General features: G+C 35.3%; 3 protein-coding genes across 3 annotated transcripts; 2 read left to right on the forward strand and 1 right to left on the reverse strand.

The window, feature by feature from the left end:
• Positions 1-3,803, reverse strand: LOC114752029 (PRA1 family protein A1). The gene is made up of 8 exons (XM_028940744.1): positions 3,508-3,803; positions 2,767-2,807; positions 2,602-2,680; positions 1,539-1,625; positions 1,378-1,466; positions 1,173-1,244; positions 957-1,083; positions 1-348 (listed from the first exon to the last, which is right to left on the reverse strand). Exons 1-7 carry the CDS (start codon positions 3,663-3,665, stop codon positions 980-982), a joined length of 630 nt encoding a protein of 209 aa, XP_028796577.1. The 5' UTR covers positions 3,666-3,803; the 3' UTR covers positions 1-348; positions 957-979.
• A 1,620-nt stretch (positions 3,804-5,423) lies between these two features.
• On the forward strand, positions 5,424-7,791 carry LOC114752027 (protein NRT1/ PTR FAMILY 2.8-like). The gene is made up of 4 exons (XM_028940742.1): positions 5,424-5,514; positions 5,701-5,918; positions 6,267-6,698; positions 6,793-7,791. Exons 1-4 carry the CDS (start codon positions 5,424-5,426, stop codon positions 7,789-7,791), a joined length of 1,740 nt encoding a protein of 579 aa, XP_028796575.1.
• A 723-nt stretch (positions 7,792-8,514) lies between these two features.
• Positions 8,515-9,240, forward strand: LOC114752028 (protein MIZU-KUSSEI 1-like). The gene has a single exon (XM_028940743.1). The coding sequence runs from the start codon at positions 8,515-8,517 to the stop codon at positions 9,238-9,240; it is 726 nt and encodes a 241-aa protein (XP_028796576.1).
• The last annotated feature ends 7,881 nt before the right edge of the window (positions 9,241-17,121 follow it).

Genomic DNA, 17,121 nt, shown 5'->3' on the forward strand with positions numbered 1-17,121 from the left:
TTATAAGAGGGAATAATATGGATTCCTATTAGAAAAAGAAAAAGAAACAGAAATTCATCATGTCACTCGTTTTCTAATATGATCAAAACAATCAAGAATCATAGCTCCAGGTCAGACCCTGCCCCACTACAGTGACCATGTCAAGCTAATAACATATGCATAAATGTTACAATACTTCCACTTGATATGATTGAAGATGAAAAAGATATACTTTACAAAAAACAAAAAAACAAAAAAAAGAAGATTCTAGACACTTTACAATCTGTTTTGATCTGCAATTATTGGCAGCCTTTCCCAAACAGTTCGTTCTCAGCGAAAAGAAATGCTTCAACTGAAATGCAGCATCACCTAGGACAATATTCATGACAGCAAAGAGGCAGGGTTTTGCGATCAGCATCTAAATTACAGAAATGTGAAGCTGGCAAATAGAAGCAAGAACGTTGCTATGTTGTTAAAATTAAGTATATAAGATGCAAAATGTTGCGCAGTTATACTCATAAACATGCCAAGGATCACGGATCTACATTCCAAACCGAGATTTGAGATGCGGGAGCTAGTCAGTATGCTCGAATCAATGAAGTAAATTTCTATTCCAAGATTGTCCTTTCTAAAAGGGATTTAAAACACAGACCACCATTCAATCACCTAAGTTTTGGAAAATCAAGAGCATATTTGTAACTATAATATAAATTGCTGTCGCCATTTTACATGCTTAACATTTGTATTACTCGTATTACATCATCTAAGAATAATAAGATAATTTACGACTTCTGAGACCAAACCTTAATAGATAATCTACATCTTAAAATACGACATACCCGTTCTATAAATTAAAAGTTGCGTTGTTTATCAGTCATTTCTATTTCTAGATGGAGTTGCACTTCATATATTCAGTACCCAAAATCAAAGCTACTAAGTCATGACTATATGCAAATGTCAAGGGAGAAAGTACTCACATGTCCAGAACACATCATTCACACTACAGTTCACTGTAATTGCGCCACACTGCACGAAATTCTTCACGGAATGTGTTCAGGCGTGCTTTCAAGTTAGGTGTTCTAAAGCTTGCATGCATGATGGTAGCTGAACAGAGAGAGCGATTAACCTTAAAAAAAGAACATAAATGCTAACAGGACAGGATTAAAGATTAAAATTTCTACAAAGTAACGTACCAAGAAGACCAAAAGCAAGTGCCCACAGAACAGTTAAGAGACCGCAGGAAACAAACCATAGGAAGAAGCTTGCTGTGAAAACAAAGAGGGTTGGGGAAGAATTAGTAGAGCTAACATCAGAGAGGCAAGTAAAGAGCAAAAATTGACAACAATCTCCAAAATAAGCAATGGAAAAACGGGTATTTGTTTCAAAAACTTCAATTACCAGAAGAAAATATCAGGACAAACACCCAACGAGGTTGACCACATATATATATCGCTCTCCTAGCTGATGGACGTCCACGAATAACAGGCCTGCAATTTGATTCATTATTGTAGCCCAACAATGGATGCTTCATAGAGATGCTACAAGCAAAACACACTCACGTATGAGGAGGTCTCATCTTGGCTGCCAAATGTGGTGAAAATTGCCGAACTGTCCGTGTTACTTTCTCACTGAAGGTGGCAGCAAAGCTGAAAGAAATGACTAATTATCATGCTACTTGTTTTTGCTCATAAAGCTTGCTACTCTTTTGGAAAATCAATATAACTTATCTAAATCACAAGAATTGAAAAATAAACAATAACCCATAAGGCCCCTTTTTTTAGGGGAAAAAACATAACACCTACCCCAAACATCCAACTTTGGGAATCAGAAACCATCTAGTTTTTTAATTGCACACAAATTGAGTCTCATTCTTTAGAAGAGGATTGAAGGCCATATCTCATTAAGCAAATCATATAGTATAAAAGGCTAAGGCCAAGTACCCCAGGAAAAATAAAATCACAATTCAGGCACTACAACGTTACATGCTAGATTGTGTTCTGCTTGAAGGCAGACTCTTTGTTTCAAAATTATAAAGAATCCATATTTTCTCACGTTCCTTGATGCTGTAGATAATGTACAAGACATGTTCATTATTATTCATGTTACAGTTGTGCCTCTTCCCAGATAAAAGAATTAATTCTCTTATGGTGCATGTCAATGACCCAATGCAATACGATATTTTAAAGATAAAATTGAAACACAATGCTAGAGCGGCTGCAGACATCATTATTTGGGTGAGTTCCCCAGTGCTCTTCCAAGTGTATTCCCACAGTTTTTCTAGTGCTAAAAACCACAGAATCAAATTTAAAAAGTAAAGTAATCATTATCCAGTCTAGCTATCTCAATTAACATTTTTTATGAAACTGCACCAAAAGAACCACATCCAAGGCTGCGAGTACTAAGTAAAACAATAATGCATGCTGTTTCATAATTGGATGCTTGATCGGGTTTGGTCTTGCAAAGACCTATCTACTTCGTACATTTCCTGTTCCCATTGCATCAAGAAAGAGAAAAAGATGTTTGCATTCATTCAAGTTTCATACACACGACATTTGTAAGAAAAGTAAAACTTTAACCAATGATGTCATTTAATATAGAAAGGGAAACTAATACATTGCGCACCTGTCATTTAGAAAAGCAAGACTTAGTGCTGTAAGAAATGCAGCTACTATAGCAATTGGCCTCCAAAGAAATCCCAATACTACAAATCAAAGTGTGAATGTTCAGACCAGAAGTCATACATCAACTGGGAAAATCAAAAAACAATATTAACCATGTTTAACTTACTGAGAACAGAAACAATCAACATGAAGTAGTTGGTCCGGTAACTGCAAATGCAAGCAAAACCATACATACTATTTATTAGACAATTGGTAAAATTATAAATTCAACTTATATATTTAGACTCTATTGAAAATACAGTAATAAAACTATCCTGAAACGGTGGGTGGGGAATGCAAAGGAAGAAAGATACAGCCTAGTTTGGCTCTGGCTAGTTATTCAACTCAAAAACAGCATTTTAATCATAATAAGATATTTCGTTCCTACATCTATAAATACTAACCATACCTCACCCCAGCTAACCTAGGTGGCAAAATGAGAAGTGCCCGATATTAAAATAGGATACCCAAAAAATCAGACCATGCAGAAAACGATGCAAGCAGATATCAAGTGATCAACTCCCTGGGAAAACAATAAATCTATTTTCTAGCTCTACTAAGCTTATGTATCCCTAAATCCATTGAAAGGTAACAATCAAACTGGAATTACGAGTTTTCATTTCTTCCATGGATTCCCATCAAATTTCAAAATACTTCCTTTAAAATAGTAAAGAAAAATGAGCAAGTCAGTCAAATCAACAACGTCAAAAGAAATGTTGCACGGTCACGCCAAATTGAGGATTCCGATAATACTTTGGAAAGAGCAAAACTGCCAGTATTTCAGTAACTGGAAAGATTAATCGATTGAGAATTCAAGGATTAACCGATACTACTGTGAAGCACGGAGTTATGAAAATGGGAACATTACTAGTAGAGATTGCATTTGAGGCGGCTGTTCCATCTAGAGTAGGATTTAGGTACGGTGAATCTGGAGAAGAATTCAGAGAGAGGGCGAGGTGGCGACGACCAATCCACTTCACGAAGTGCGTCGATCAAATCTTCAGCTGTTACGTTTCCCCAATCCATGTCTGCAAAACCCTAGCCTAGCAAGAAAATCGGTTTGGAGGACGAAGGAAGATGGTACGGTGACTAAAATTTGAAGTAAAGAACAAGTTGGCGGAGAATTCCGTTAGCACCCAAGAATCGATTATAATCAACTTGATTCCAATCTGTGTAGTATTCGATGATATGGTCATGGGAAAGGAAAGGATGCCGCGTCATTTATGCCTTCGTTCTTTTTTAACTTTTTTTGCCGCGTCATTTTTTTTGGCCTTCTTCGTTCTTATTTATGCCTTCGTTCTTAAGCAATTATTGAGATGTGACATTAGTAATTTATAATTTACTTCCTGCAGTTTTATTTATAAAATTTTGTTTGTAAATTATAAATAAAATCTTATAATTTAGACGGAAAGTAGCATAATTTTGCAAAATATATGCGTTATTAATGCATATTTTCTCATTAATTTTTTTCCGGTACCTATAAGGAGTAAACATGCATAAGATATAGCTTAGAAATATTTTCTTAAGTGAAGGTCAACAAAAAATAAAACAATTTAAGGGTAAAATTGTCAGGATATATATTTTTACAGAAAAACCTGAGTCTTTCTTTCATAATCGTCAATCATATCACTATATAATTTTTGTCTTGTTTTAAGTTCTAAGTTATCCTTTGGAAAAATTATGCTCAAGGACCGATTTTTCAAGCTAATCATTAAAAAGGATACTGAAGTTGCTATTAAGTAATTCTATGGAATGGATATGAGATTGGGAACAAGTAGTGATGCATCCTTACAAGAACAGCAAGGTCAAGATCAATCTTTCGTTTAAATTATCCTTTCCCTTTGTTTATATAAAGTCTTCATCATGAAAAAAATAAGAAAAAAAGAGTGCTAAGAAGAAAATAAACTCACAAGATAGCCCAACACCGATTTGATTAAATAAAGGCTGGATCTAACAAGTTACCATTTATAAGTTTTTTTGAGCTTAAAATATTATTTAAAAAAGTCATCAACATATCAATATATTCATCATATATTTACTATAAGAGTGAAATAGGTGGTGAGAAAAGATATACTTCTCCGATCCCTAATATAAGACATATTTAACTAATTTAATTATATTAAAGAAGTGAGGTAAGTTAGTTAATTATAAGAAATGTGATATGTTTTACCCAAAACACCATAATCATCTTTCTTAATATCCTCTTTCCTTTTTCTACTTAATTATGGTTGAGGAAGATCCTTAGGGGTAATTTATGAAAAATTGACAAAAATGATAAATATGTCTTATATTTAGGATTAAAATTAATTCAACAATTGTGTAGCCTTTTAAGGCGTTATTTTCCTCAAGCTTCGGCTTGCCTTTACATGTTAAAAAAAAAATTAATTCAACAATTAGGTCCTATATTAAAGACCGGAGAAGTGTTTTTTTTAAGAGTTGCTCATAAAAACTATATTCTCTGACAGAAAGCATTAATATTTTGTCCTTAAAACCTTGGACTTAATAAGAAACTTGGAGAACAAACATTCAGCAAGATCATCCATTTTAAACAAATTTTAATTCTTTTTCCTAAATTTAGAATGTGAATTCAAGTATGAGTTCATTGATTCAACTATTGTGAAAACTATCTCTTAACCTCCGTGATTAAAATAGAAAGTCCTGGCTGTCTGGAACAGAGTACATATAACAACATTAGAAACCTGAGGGGACAAACGACAGCAATCAGGAAGGGGAGGAAGGCTGGGCACATAGATTTGGAAGGAAGAAGAAGAAGAGATATAATTAATGGCAGAAAGCCATGATTCTTCAGCCCACCTTCCTCCTCCTTCCTCCTCCACCCAACTTGGAGGATGGAGAGCCGTCAAATACATTCTTGGTAAGGTTCAAACCCAGATTTTCATTGATCTTCACGTTGTTTTATCATTCTAGTTTGTCATTAATATGATCCTGTCATGAATTGAATTGATGATGTTACAACATTGGAATTGAAGGGAACGAGGTTTCTGTTATTATATCGTTAATTGATATGAGTCAGTTACGTGTTGATTTTGAAATGAATTAGGGAACGAGACATTTGAGAAGTTAGCTGCGATGAGTTTGATAGCCAATCTGGTGGTGTATCTGCATACCCAATACAACTTAGACAACACATATTCTGCAGAGGTTTTCAGTATTTGGTCTGGTTTTAGCAATTTTCTCCCACTTCTTGGTGCTTACCTTGCTGATGCTCATCTGGGAAAGTACCATATGCTCTTCTTTGGCCTTATTGTGTCTTTTCTGGTAAGTCTTTTTTTAAAAAAAAAAAAATTCTAAATATATTATTCTCAATTGAGCTTCTATTTTTAGTAATTGGTCAAACACTACAGCTCTTTTTCAGCAATAATTAGAGGCATGAATCCTCTCCATTCGTCTCCTAATATCAACCTCAATTTAGAAAATAATAATAAGTAAAGAATCACAAAAAAATCTGCTCATACATAGCATGAAATTAAAATCTTCTGAAGCTAGAAAGCTTTTAATTTTTTTTTTAATAAAAAATGTACAAATTTTTATTCATATTTCATATATCGCTTCGACAAACTGAAACGTTTCAAACTTATAATGAAGACATGGCAATGAAAATAACAGGGCATGGCCTTAGTGTCACTGGGTGCAGGCATACCACCCTTAAGACCTCCGGCCTGCACTAACCCATCTGACTGCATTCAGCCCACGGGCCTGCAACTCTCAGTCCTTTATATTGGGCTTGGGCTTCTGGCTTTGGGCTCTGGTGGGCTTAGGCCCTGCAATATTGCCTTCGGAGCAGACCAATTTGATGTGTCCACAGAGAAAGGAAGGGCTCAACTAGAGAGCTTCTGCAACTGGTGGTACTTGTTGTTCACCGTTGCCCTCCTCGTAGCTCTCACTCTTGTCGTTTACATTCAAACCAACATAAGCTGGCTCTTAGGCTTCGCCATTCCCACCGCCTGCTTCGCGCTCTCCACAGTACTTTTCCTTTTAGGTCGCAAAACTTACATTCGCCTGAAGCCCAGAGGCAGCGTCATTGTTGACCTAGTGAAGGTGATCGATGTTTGTTTCTTATAAGTTTCCATATAGTGAGGAACCTTTAGAAGTGGGATTATATATATTTACAGTAGTGATGATTTTCTTTCAGGTGATCGTAGCAGCAAGCAGAAAACGGCATGTGAATATAGGGACAGATTCTGAACTCTCCTATTATGATCCACCGCCGTCGGACCCAAAGATGACCGTCATTCGCACAGATAGGTTCCCGTGTTTGGATAAAGCTTCTGTGATTATGAATGCGAATGAACTGAACGACGAAGGAAAACCCAGGGATGGTTGGAGGTTGTGTAGCGTGCAGCAAGTGGAAGAACTCAAGGCCATACTAAGGACCACACCTGTTTGGGTCGCGGGAATCTTCTGCTTCCTCTCTATGACACAAACAGGGTCCTTTGGAATCCTTCAAGCCATCCAAATGCACAAATCAGTGGGAAACCATCATTTTAACATACCACCTGCTTGGTTAGGCTTAGTACCCATGATTTCGCTTTCTATTTGGATTTACATTTACGAGAAAATCTTCATCCCTTGGGCTCAAAAGGCCTTAGCAGGAGGCAGAAGGTTGTCGATAGAACACAGGATATTGATCGGAATTGTTTTCTCCGTCGTATGCATGGTCGTTTCAGGGACGGTAGAGGTTCAACGACGTGAGTCGGCTTTGAAACAGGGGTCGTTTGAATCACCGAGCAGCATGTGGATGCTGGTCCCGCAGTTTGCACTATCTGGGTTAACCGAAGCCTTCGCGGCCATAGCCATGATGGAGCTATTGACGACGTATTGGCCGGAGAACATGAAGGCAATAGGTGGTGCAGTGTTCTTTCTGAGCCTGTCCATAGCGAATTATTTGACGACGATTCTTATTGAAGCGATAAAAGCGACGACGTCGTTGAACGGAAGGACGCCATGGTTGGGTGGGAATGACCTGAACAAGAATAGGCTTGAGTATTATTACTACACCATTGCTGTGATTGGGGTGTTGAACCTGTTTTATTTTAGTTTCTTTGCTCGTCATTTTCTGTACAGTAAAGTGCTTCCAGTTAGGCCCAGTGTTGCTGAACAGCTAGACAGTGAAGAAAAAGGAACAAGATAATCATCCGTACGTACGTCGTTGCAGCTAAATAGGTCAGCAGGTCTACAACAATATGAAACATGTCGGTTCACTATCTTCATCCTTCACGTCTTGTTAGGGGCCAAAAAAGAAATCTTCTTGTTTTGTTTCCTTAATGTTGTCATCTGTCCTTGACGATCAGATCCTCCCATAATGAAAAGGGGAAAAAATAAAAAAGGTTTCTGCTGTCATGTTGGGATTAGTATATTAAATTACATTTTGCACTGAGACTTTTGAGTCGGTTATAGATTCTTGTCACATTTAACTAGAGTTGCTAACAAACACTAACTGCTGTATAAATCATCATTAAATATGCTGGTACACTTAATTTTCAACTCACACGGCTAAAATTGGAGGCAGATAATGTTATGTATGTGTAAGAAAGTATATATGGAGGGAAATTAATAAAGATAGTGTGAAAATAGTAATACTTGAGTCACGCAACAGTCAAAACTCACACCAGTCTCGTCTGATGCATCTGACCGACTGACCCTGCCTTCGTCTCAACCCAAAGGAGCAAAATTCCAACGGCTATATTGCTTCCCGCCCATCTTTATCTTCCACTATTATATATATACATGTATATATATATACACACATGCACGGACCGTACTTGCATCATCCCCAATCCTCGGTCCCCACCCTCTTCGATCTTCTTTTCCATTCCTATCCACTCTCATTCCTTTCACCAACTTCGTTACTTCAATGGCCATCGACGTCCTTCGTCGAATCCTCCTCTGCTTCAACTCCGCCGACGCCCCAGCCGCTAACCCCGCCTCCTCCGCCACACCCAAGAAACGCCTCAGCACCTCTCTCCGGGACGACATTGCAGACGACAAAATGGGCACCAGAGGAACTCATAATCAAGATCAAGATTCCAGTTCCGACTCCACCGGCACCCCCGCCACCGTCGCTTCTGCCGCACCTCCCCGTCCTTCGAAATCGATGGTCATCGGGACCATCTTCGGCAACCGCCGTGGCCACGTCTGGTTCTGCGTCCAGCACGATCGATTGTCTAGTAAGCCTATTCTGCTTCTTGAGCTTTCCATCTTCACAAACCAGCTGGTCCAAGAAATGCGGTTCGGGCTGGTCCGAATAGCTCTGGAGTGTGACAGATCCGGACTCGAATCCTGCCCGCTCCGATCAGTACCGGTTTGGACCATGTTTTGCAACGGCCGGAAACTCGGGTTCGCGGCAAAGAGGAAAACCAGCGAAAGGGTCAGGCTGATTTTGAAGACGATGCAGTGCGTGTCGGTCGGAGCCGGCGTCATACCGTCCGGTTTCAAGACGGATTCGGGATCGGAGGAGCTCATGTACATGAGAGCTAATTACGAGCACGTTGTGGGAAGTGCAGATTCCGAGTCATTTCATCTCATTAACCCGGACGAGTCACCTGGTCAAGAACTCAGCGTCTTCTTGTTGCGATCTTGAAGCTATGTTCCTCGTCGAGTTGGGGTAATTTCGGAAAAAGATCATATTTATTTTGAAATTGGAATTTCTTGTACAGATTACAAAGCCCTTTTGTTTTGTTGTTAAGTAGAAATTTCAATGTATCAAGGAGGGTCGAAAACTAGTTGTTTTCCTTTCTGGTTACGTTGACACGAATGGAGCTTCGAGCTCGAATTCTTTAGCTTCGATGGATTGAAACTGAAAAATCTCGATCAAGATTTTCACTTTCTTGGAAAAGGACAAACTCTGTATGCTTACCAGATCCAAGTTTCATAGAGTTCTTCGCCATTTTTAATATTTTCCTTCTGGAACTGTTCATTATGGCCATGTGAGTTCTGCAGGTCAGATAAGATTTTCTGTGTAATTTCATAATATTGTATCCTCACACCTCTGTCTACACTAAAACAAACAGATCATTGAACACAACACGCTTACATGGAATCTTTGTCATTTCATTTGGGTCTCTCTCTCTCTCTCATATTCACATATATGAATTGAATAAGATCTCCCAGTAACCACAGTTCGAGTATTAAATTGTGGGTGTCCATCTCTGTGGAGACATGTTGAATATGAATCTTTGTGGCCTATCCTAAGCTATATAAGCTTTGTTTCGTAGGTATAGTGAGTAGTCCAAATCTGTGTCAGATAATTAATTCAATATTGAATGTGAAACAACCAGCTGGAATTCACAAATGAATTGAGTGCTCAATCGGGAGAAGCAGCATTATTTTCTTTAATTAATTTTGGGTGTACGAATTATCTAAAATAACTAATAATTAAAGGTAATCGCAAGAATATGGGGCCTGCTTTATTCGAATCTTACACATGTTCTAAGGGCCCTCGTATTACGTAGGCTAACCCTCATGCAATTTGGAATCAGTCATTTTCAGGAATATAAAACCAAATAAAGAGCCACATAAATTCTACTTTTTGCGCAATCTTTTGGGAGAACTCCTATAGCATTAAGCTGTGCTGCATCAGCAAATTAAGCAGCCAGAGAAAAGAAGGATTCTCTGAGCCTGTCGTTGACAAATTGTTTAAGATTTATATAGGCACTGTCTGTGGATTCTATCACCTCATTGTATTATAGTTATATACTATCTGGTCCTAATTATAAGATCAGTTCACTAATTTGAAGAGATTAAGAAAGTAAGTTGAGTTAGTTATTTGTCCTAAATAGATGTTGTTTTTCCTAAATATCCTTACTAATCAAATGTATTAACTAAACTTAATTATTAGATTATTATCTGAAAATTGATAAATATCAAAAATAAAACATAATAAAAATTAGATGATATATTGTAAATTACTAAGAATTAGAAATAAATAAATACATTTTATTGGATATTATAGGACCAAATAGTCAAACAGTTTATTCCGGAGGTAGTATGTTATTGGTGATGCTGGCTTGTTTGATAGTGCAGTGTGTGAATGATATATAACAGGCATTACTTAATTACATGTAAAGGTTGAGAAAGGATCATTTTGGCAGATGGAAATTCACAAGAATCCCTGGCTCTGTGTTTGCTTGCGTAGCGAAGAATCTTTTGGGATCCCTAGTAATAGATAATGCATTATCAGCAACAAGTTTCTGAAATTCGCACGCGCACACACATGCCCTGTGAGTGTAAGCTAGTCCATATCAACGTGTTTATGCAATAAAAATGACTGTTAAATTGTTTCCGTATGAGTCCTTTAACTTGACTCAATTAACTATCTCTTTCAAACTCAGCCTGAACATAATTTGGCTGCATGGCATTCGGCTTCGGCCAATTCAATGGAATGATGAGACTTTGAATACATATCACAAGTTATATAATCTTTTGAGTACATGGGAACACAAGATAATGCTCTGATCCTATTTATAAAACAAAAAGAGAATTTTTTTTTTTTTATAAGATATAGAGAGAAATTTTTTATATAAATGTATAATTTTACCATTTATTTATTATTATATTGATTTTATTCTCATGTGAAATAATGTATTTTAAGTACGAATAAAGTTGAAAAGTTATTAAATTTTAATACAGAGTTAACTAAGTTTAAAATTTTTCTTGATTTACATGAAATATATTGAAAATAACTTATAAATAAGATCAAAAGAATATTAAGTTACCAATTGTCTTGTAGATTAGTAGTAAAAAAATTTGTAAGTAGGGAGTTACGAATTCAAGCACATTTATAATCTCAGAGCATTAATACCTGCTCCTAAATTAAAGAAGATAAGGCAAGCTATCCAAGGCTAGGTTAGAACATAAAGTAAGCTGTACGTCCATGGCTAGGTTCAATCCCTAGATCATATCATCATTAATTATAAAAAATAAAAGATGCATCTCATGTCTTGCCAAATTCTAGGATCACTCGAAGATTGGAATTATGAAAAGTCTCCATAATAATCAAAAACTTAAGTTATATCTTGGTAATATTAACTTATCATTTTCAAAAACTACACTGGTTCTTGATTAATTCAAACCAAGTCAGATTAAAGCTCTTCCAATAAATAATTTGTCCATATATAAATTCAAGACTCTTTTGAAAAAGAACAATCATTTGAACAACGGCTCAAGTAATTAAAGTATCAAGAGTATCAAATACTGTATGTCATAAAGAAATAATCATATAATTCTTTCACTTAAAAAATAATCATATAAATCAACAACACCTATAAAAAAATTAAAAGTAATATGTATTTATTATTGGATTGGACTAGGCTGGCACCATATCGAATGTCCAGTTCCATATAATCCATTTTGAATTTTAATTTTATTTCGGCCTGACCCAAATGGACGAAGCAAACCAAGTTCATCAAGCCATGATGTGTTAACATTTTAATTATTTGGAAAAAAAATACACATATTTAGTATCCAACAGTATCTTAAATAAGATTGTCTCTAATAAGAAAATACTTATGCATAGCCAAAACAATTAACTATATATCGTTATGTTATTTAATTAAAATATTGTGATGTGGCCCGTTAATGAGGTTAAGCCCGGTCAAGTTAGGATTTATGACAAGAGTAATTATTTATTAGTTAATTTTATCATAATGGAAATGAATATGCAACATATTAAAGGTTAGCGAGTGTTAGTTGGGGGTGTTTGGGCAGTTATAAACATGTCTTTCAAAAGTACTTTTTCATAAATCGAAACAAACTCCTCCACATATTTACTTTGTATACCGTAAGATCACATTTAAAACCCTAGTTTCATTTTCATCCAAATACCCCCCTTAAACCTAATTCATTCTACTCTTCTTTTCTAGGATTTCATGGCTTACACTAGTTGTTATATATGTACCATGCGGTCAATCAAAAGAGTCCCTAAGAGCTTTTTTTCCCCTCTTAACTCTTCTTCCTTATTCAGTTATTTGAGTCGAAATGTAAGTTGCTCCGAATCATCTAAGCTACAGCGAGAAGTATTTATAATTTTATTCTTGCCCTGCAACTTTGATACGTTGTGAGAATTCGTATAGATGTGTAATATTTGAATTATATCGGCTGAATTAGTGTGTGCGTGTGTGTGTTTTAATTGTCTTACATGATGCACACCCCTATTCGGCTATAAAATCTCTCTGTAAATATATTTTTGTTGAAACTGGTTGCACTGAAACATCTTAATATAAGGACAGATAGCTTCGTTTCCCAAAGGTAGCTAGGAACAAGAAAACCAAACAAGCATGCATAAAAGATTCCATCTGCCTAGTAACTTTGACCTCTCCAGGTTTTTGCTTTTGAAAGCAGCGTGTGGTTCTTCTATATTTGCATTTTAAGTGCTATTGAATTTGAATGTCTTAGATCACCGATTATATTCGCCGCTAAGTTGTGGTGGACGAGTAGGGCAAAGCCAAAGCATGTCACAGACGAGAATATGGAACACAATATGATGTAATCATCGGTACAAGACAAAGCATATCATTTTTAAGTATACTTTAGAGTTTTGTGTTGTATTTACTATGAGTATATATACTGGTCTCATATCAGACGGAATATGTCCTCAGGTTTTATATATATAGAGTCGGTGTTCAACAGGAGCTGGTTAACCAATCGACTGTATTGTGATTATTCCGAAGCTCGAAAGGTTTTCAAAAGAAAGCACAAAGGATTCTCAATACCATTAGTAGCTCCAAAATATGGGACGCTGGATTAAAAAAATGAGAGACCTTGGAACAATATGCAGATTCCTTTCTTTTCCTTCCTTGCTGAACTTACTTCTAGGAACCATTTTCATAGTATCTAAGAATTTCGTATTATATATTTTCCTTGGACACCAACCAATGAATAGGGGGTGAATATGGATGGGACAAGGAAAGAAAATGGATTTTATTCAATTCTTTAAATGAGTGGAAACAACAAATCTCTCTGTAAAGGCTTGCTTTGTTCATGATGATATCAATTAATTTTAATGGATGCGATTCTGCTTTAATATAATGGAACAAGAAGGAGGTTTTCTTCTTTTACTTTAAACATCGTAAACAAGAATACATCTCTGCATTTTCACCTCTCTAGAAGAGAGGCTACAGCTACTTCTATAGTACCTCATGTCCTTAATAAAAAATTTTGTTTGACTTTTATTTTAATTCTAAATATAAGACCATAATTTATTTTATCTCTCATATTTATCTTTTTTTTTTGGCATGCTATAGTCCTTCTAATAATATTAGTTTTAGCCAATAAACCTAATTAGCGAGGATATTTTAAAAAAGACAATACTTATTTATTACAAATAATTAACTTATTTTTTATTTCTACTACTTAAATTAGTTAACTAGCTCTTATATTTAGGACTAAAAGTAGTATATAGTAAACAGAAACATCGTCATTTTGCTGTCCTAATAGTCGCAGGATTACACAGTTCACTGATTGAAATGATATGACGCCATTTTCACCAAGTTTATCATATAGGAAAAAGAGATGGGGAAGTTACATATGACTTCTTAAGCAAAAGCTTGATGAGGCACGTAGATCATTTGTATACATGGAATTCCGTGGTGAAAAAGCCTACGGATACTGAACCATGTGAACGAAGCCTGTTCATGATGATATCAATTAATTTTAATGGATGCGATTCTGCCTTAATATAATGGAACAAGAAGGAGGTTTTCTTCTTTTACTTTAAACATCGTAAACAAGAATACATCTATGCATTTTCACCTCTCTAGAAGAGAGGCTACAGCCACTTATATGCTACCTCCTGTCATTAATATAAATTTTGTTTGACTTTTATTTTGGTCCTAAATATAAGACCCGAATCTATTTTATCTCTCATATTTATCTTTTTTTTTTGGTCAAGATAGTCCTTCTAATAATAGTAGTTCTAGCCAATAAATTTGATTAGCAAAAATATTTTTGAAAAGACAACACTTATATATAGTAAACAGAAACATCTTCATTTTGCTGTCCTAATAGTCGCAGGATTACACAGTTCACTGATTGAAATGATATGACGCCATTTTCACCAAGTTTATCATATAGGTAAAGAGATGGGGAAGTTACATATGACTTCTCAAGCAAAGATTGATGAGGCACGTAGACCATTTGTATACATGGAATTCCGTGGTGAAAAAGCCTACGGATACTGAACCATGTGAACGAAGCCTGTGATTCTTCTGGATTGATCTTTAGTGATGAGCAAGATAGCAGTGAAAGTTGTTGGGATCAAATATGAGGGATGAAACACTGAGAAACAACCTCACATAAGATATAGAATTAAATTAGAGAATAAATATATGGATGAAAGGGTTAGAGATTTAATACTTCAGCGATCAATAAATGTCAAGTATTTGAGGCTCTCTTGAGTCCCCCAAAAGTGAGGAAGCTAGGCCATGAGAGTGGTCCTAGAGAGCTGGAAATAGTGATTGGGTGAATCAAAATAATCCAGCGTCAGCTATCCTGTAAGCAGTTAAAGAGCAGAAAACTGCAGGGAAGGAAGCGGCATCTGAAGCTGATACGAATATTATGTACCTGCGTAGCACATGAAATGGCTTGTAGGTGCAGAAACTGGGAATTCTCTTTTTTTTTCTTCACTAGGATTGTCTCACACACACACACACACGCACGCACGCACGCACACGCACACAGAACAAACGTACGTCAATATCAGATTATGTATGCAAAGGAAGGTTTGTATTTTATGTCATACAGTAACTAACAGAAACAAAGGAAGAAAGAAAGGCAGACTTAAGCTTGACATGATGAAACTAATGAATAAAGAGAAAGATGATCGAAGTGATATATGTATGAATAGATTAGCATTAGTCATAAGGAAAGAGGTAATCTGCAGCCGGAGGTCTAGAAAGAAACATTGGAAGAATGGTTCTAAACCTCAGGATGCAGATTACCCCATCCTCACCCAAATGAAGGATTGCCCTGATGTGAGCAGAATGTTAGTGGGAGCTTAGGAATTTATAATCAGCCATCAAGCATATTATAAATATTCTTTTATGGGTTTTAGGATGGAAAGCTTCTTTCCTTTTCTTTTTCTTAAATTTACGGGAAAATAACAACTAAAACCCCATAATTATTAACAATTTATTTATCAGAAGAAAAGCAGCAGACCAATGTCACCAAAGAACCAATAAATTCCAAAATATAAAGAAAAAGAACTAAATGTACTTAATCACCTTATAATCTAGTGGCATAAAAGTTTTTCTATAAGTGGGAGGTTGCAAATTTGATCACACTCCTAATCCCACCGCAGTTAAGAGAAATAAGAGCCTCATAATATTATTAATCCTTGAACAAAAAGAGTACAAATAGGTCTTTGTATATGCAAACCACAAGCTAATAAATTAACCCTAGTATCTTATCTAATTCGAAGGACTAAAAGTTAAGCGATTTTTGAGTCCAAAAAAAAAAAAGTTAAGCGATTTGGAAAGTAACTAGATGCATGGATGTTGTATGTTGCATGGAATTCAAGGTGAGTTACACTAAAAAAAAGGGGGGGGGGGGGACATGCGCCATATTAGAATTTGAAGGATTAAAAGTTAAGAGAAATAAAAATCTTAAATATTATTAATCACTGAATGAGAAGAGTACAAATAAGCTTTTATATGGGTAAATCACAAGGTAATAAATTAAATCTAAAACCTTATCTAATACAATATAATCCTAATATCTTAGATTTATTTTTCTAGGATATAATAATATAATATTTAAACATAATCCTGAATAATATCGTAGTATAATTTTAGATAACTGAATGATTAATAAAACATAATAAATGACTAATAAAAAATAATACTAATTAATTAATTGTAGCATATTTTCACAACTATAATATATAAATAAGGTTCCTTAAATAACATCCACCTTTATTAGCAATTATCTGTGAATTCTCGTGAATTTAACATTTGTCTTCATAATTTACAACTCGTTGCAAGTAATAGGCGAATGATTTTTGAGTCCCCTATAAGAAGATTATTAGCATTTTGATCTTTACTAAAAAATAGAAACGAAAGTAATAAGGGTTAAAGAGTATTACCTTCGTTTCAATATACATCAATGTATCTGTTATTTTTAAGTTTGGGTTGTTTTCCTCAAAATAGTTGTCACTTTATAACATATTTGTATTAATTATTTTTGTATAATTTTTCTCTTTTCAATTCAAGCCTTTCGAATGCTCTCTTTTTCCTTTAATTAAAACTATTTTAGACAAGTAACATTAAATTTCACTATGTGCTCCATAATCTAAACTATTTAATAGCTTTCTTAAATTGTACGTATAATATTAATGATGAATGAATATTTGAAACGGCGTTGTAATTTGCAACTACCTTTCAAATTTTGAGACGGAATATTAAACTTAGAAATTAAGGGTATTTAGTTATTTTACTTCTAAATTTTGATTACTCAAGGATGTTTGATT

This window comes from Neltuma alba, unplaced genomic scaffold (genome assembly GCF_004799145.2).
Source record: "Neltuma alba isolate B1F8T4 unplaced genomic scaffold, ASM479914v2 tig00007214_pilon, whole genome shotgun sequence".
Lineage (NCBI taxonomy): Eukaryota > Viridiplantae > Streptophyta > Magnoliopsida > Fabales > Fabaceae > Neltuma > Neltuma alba.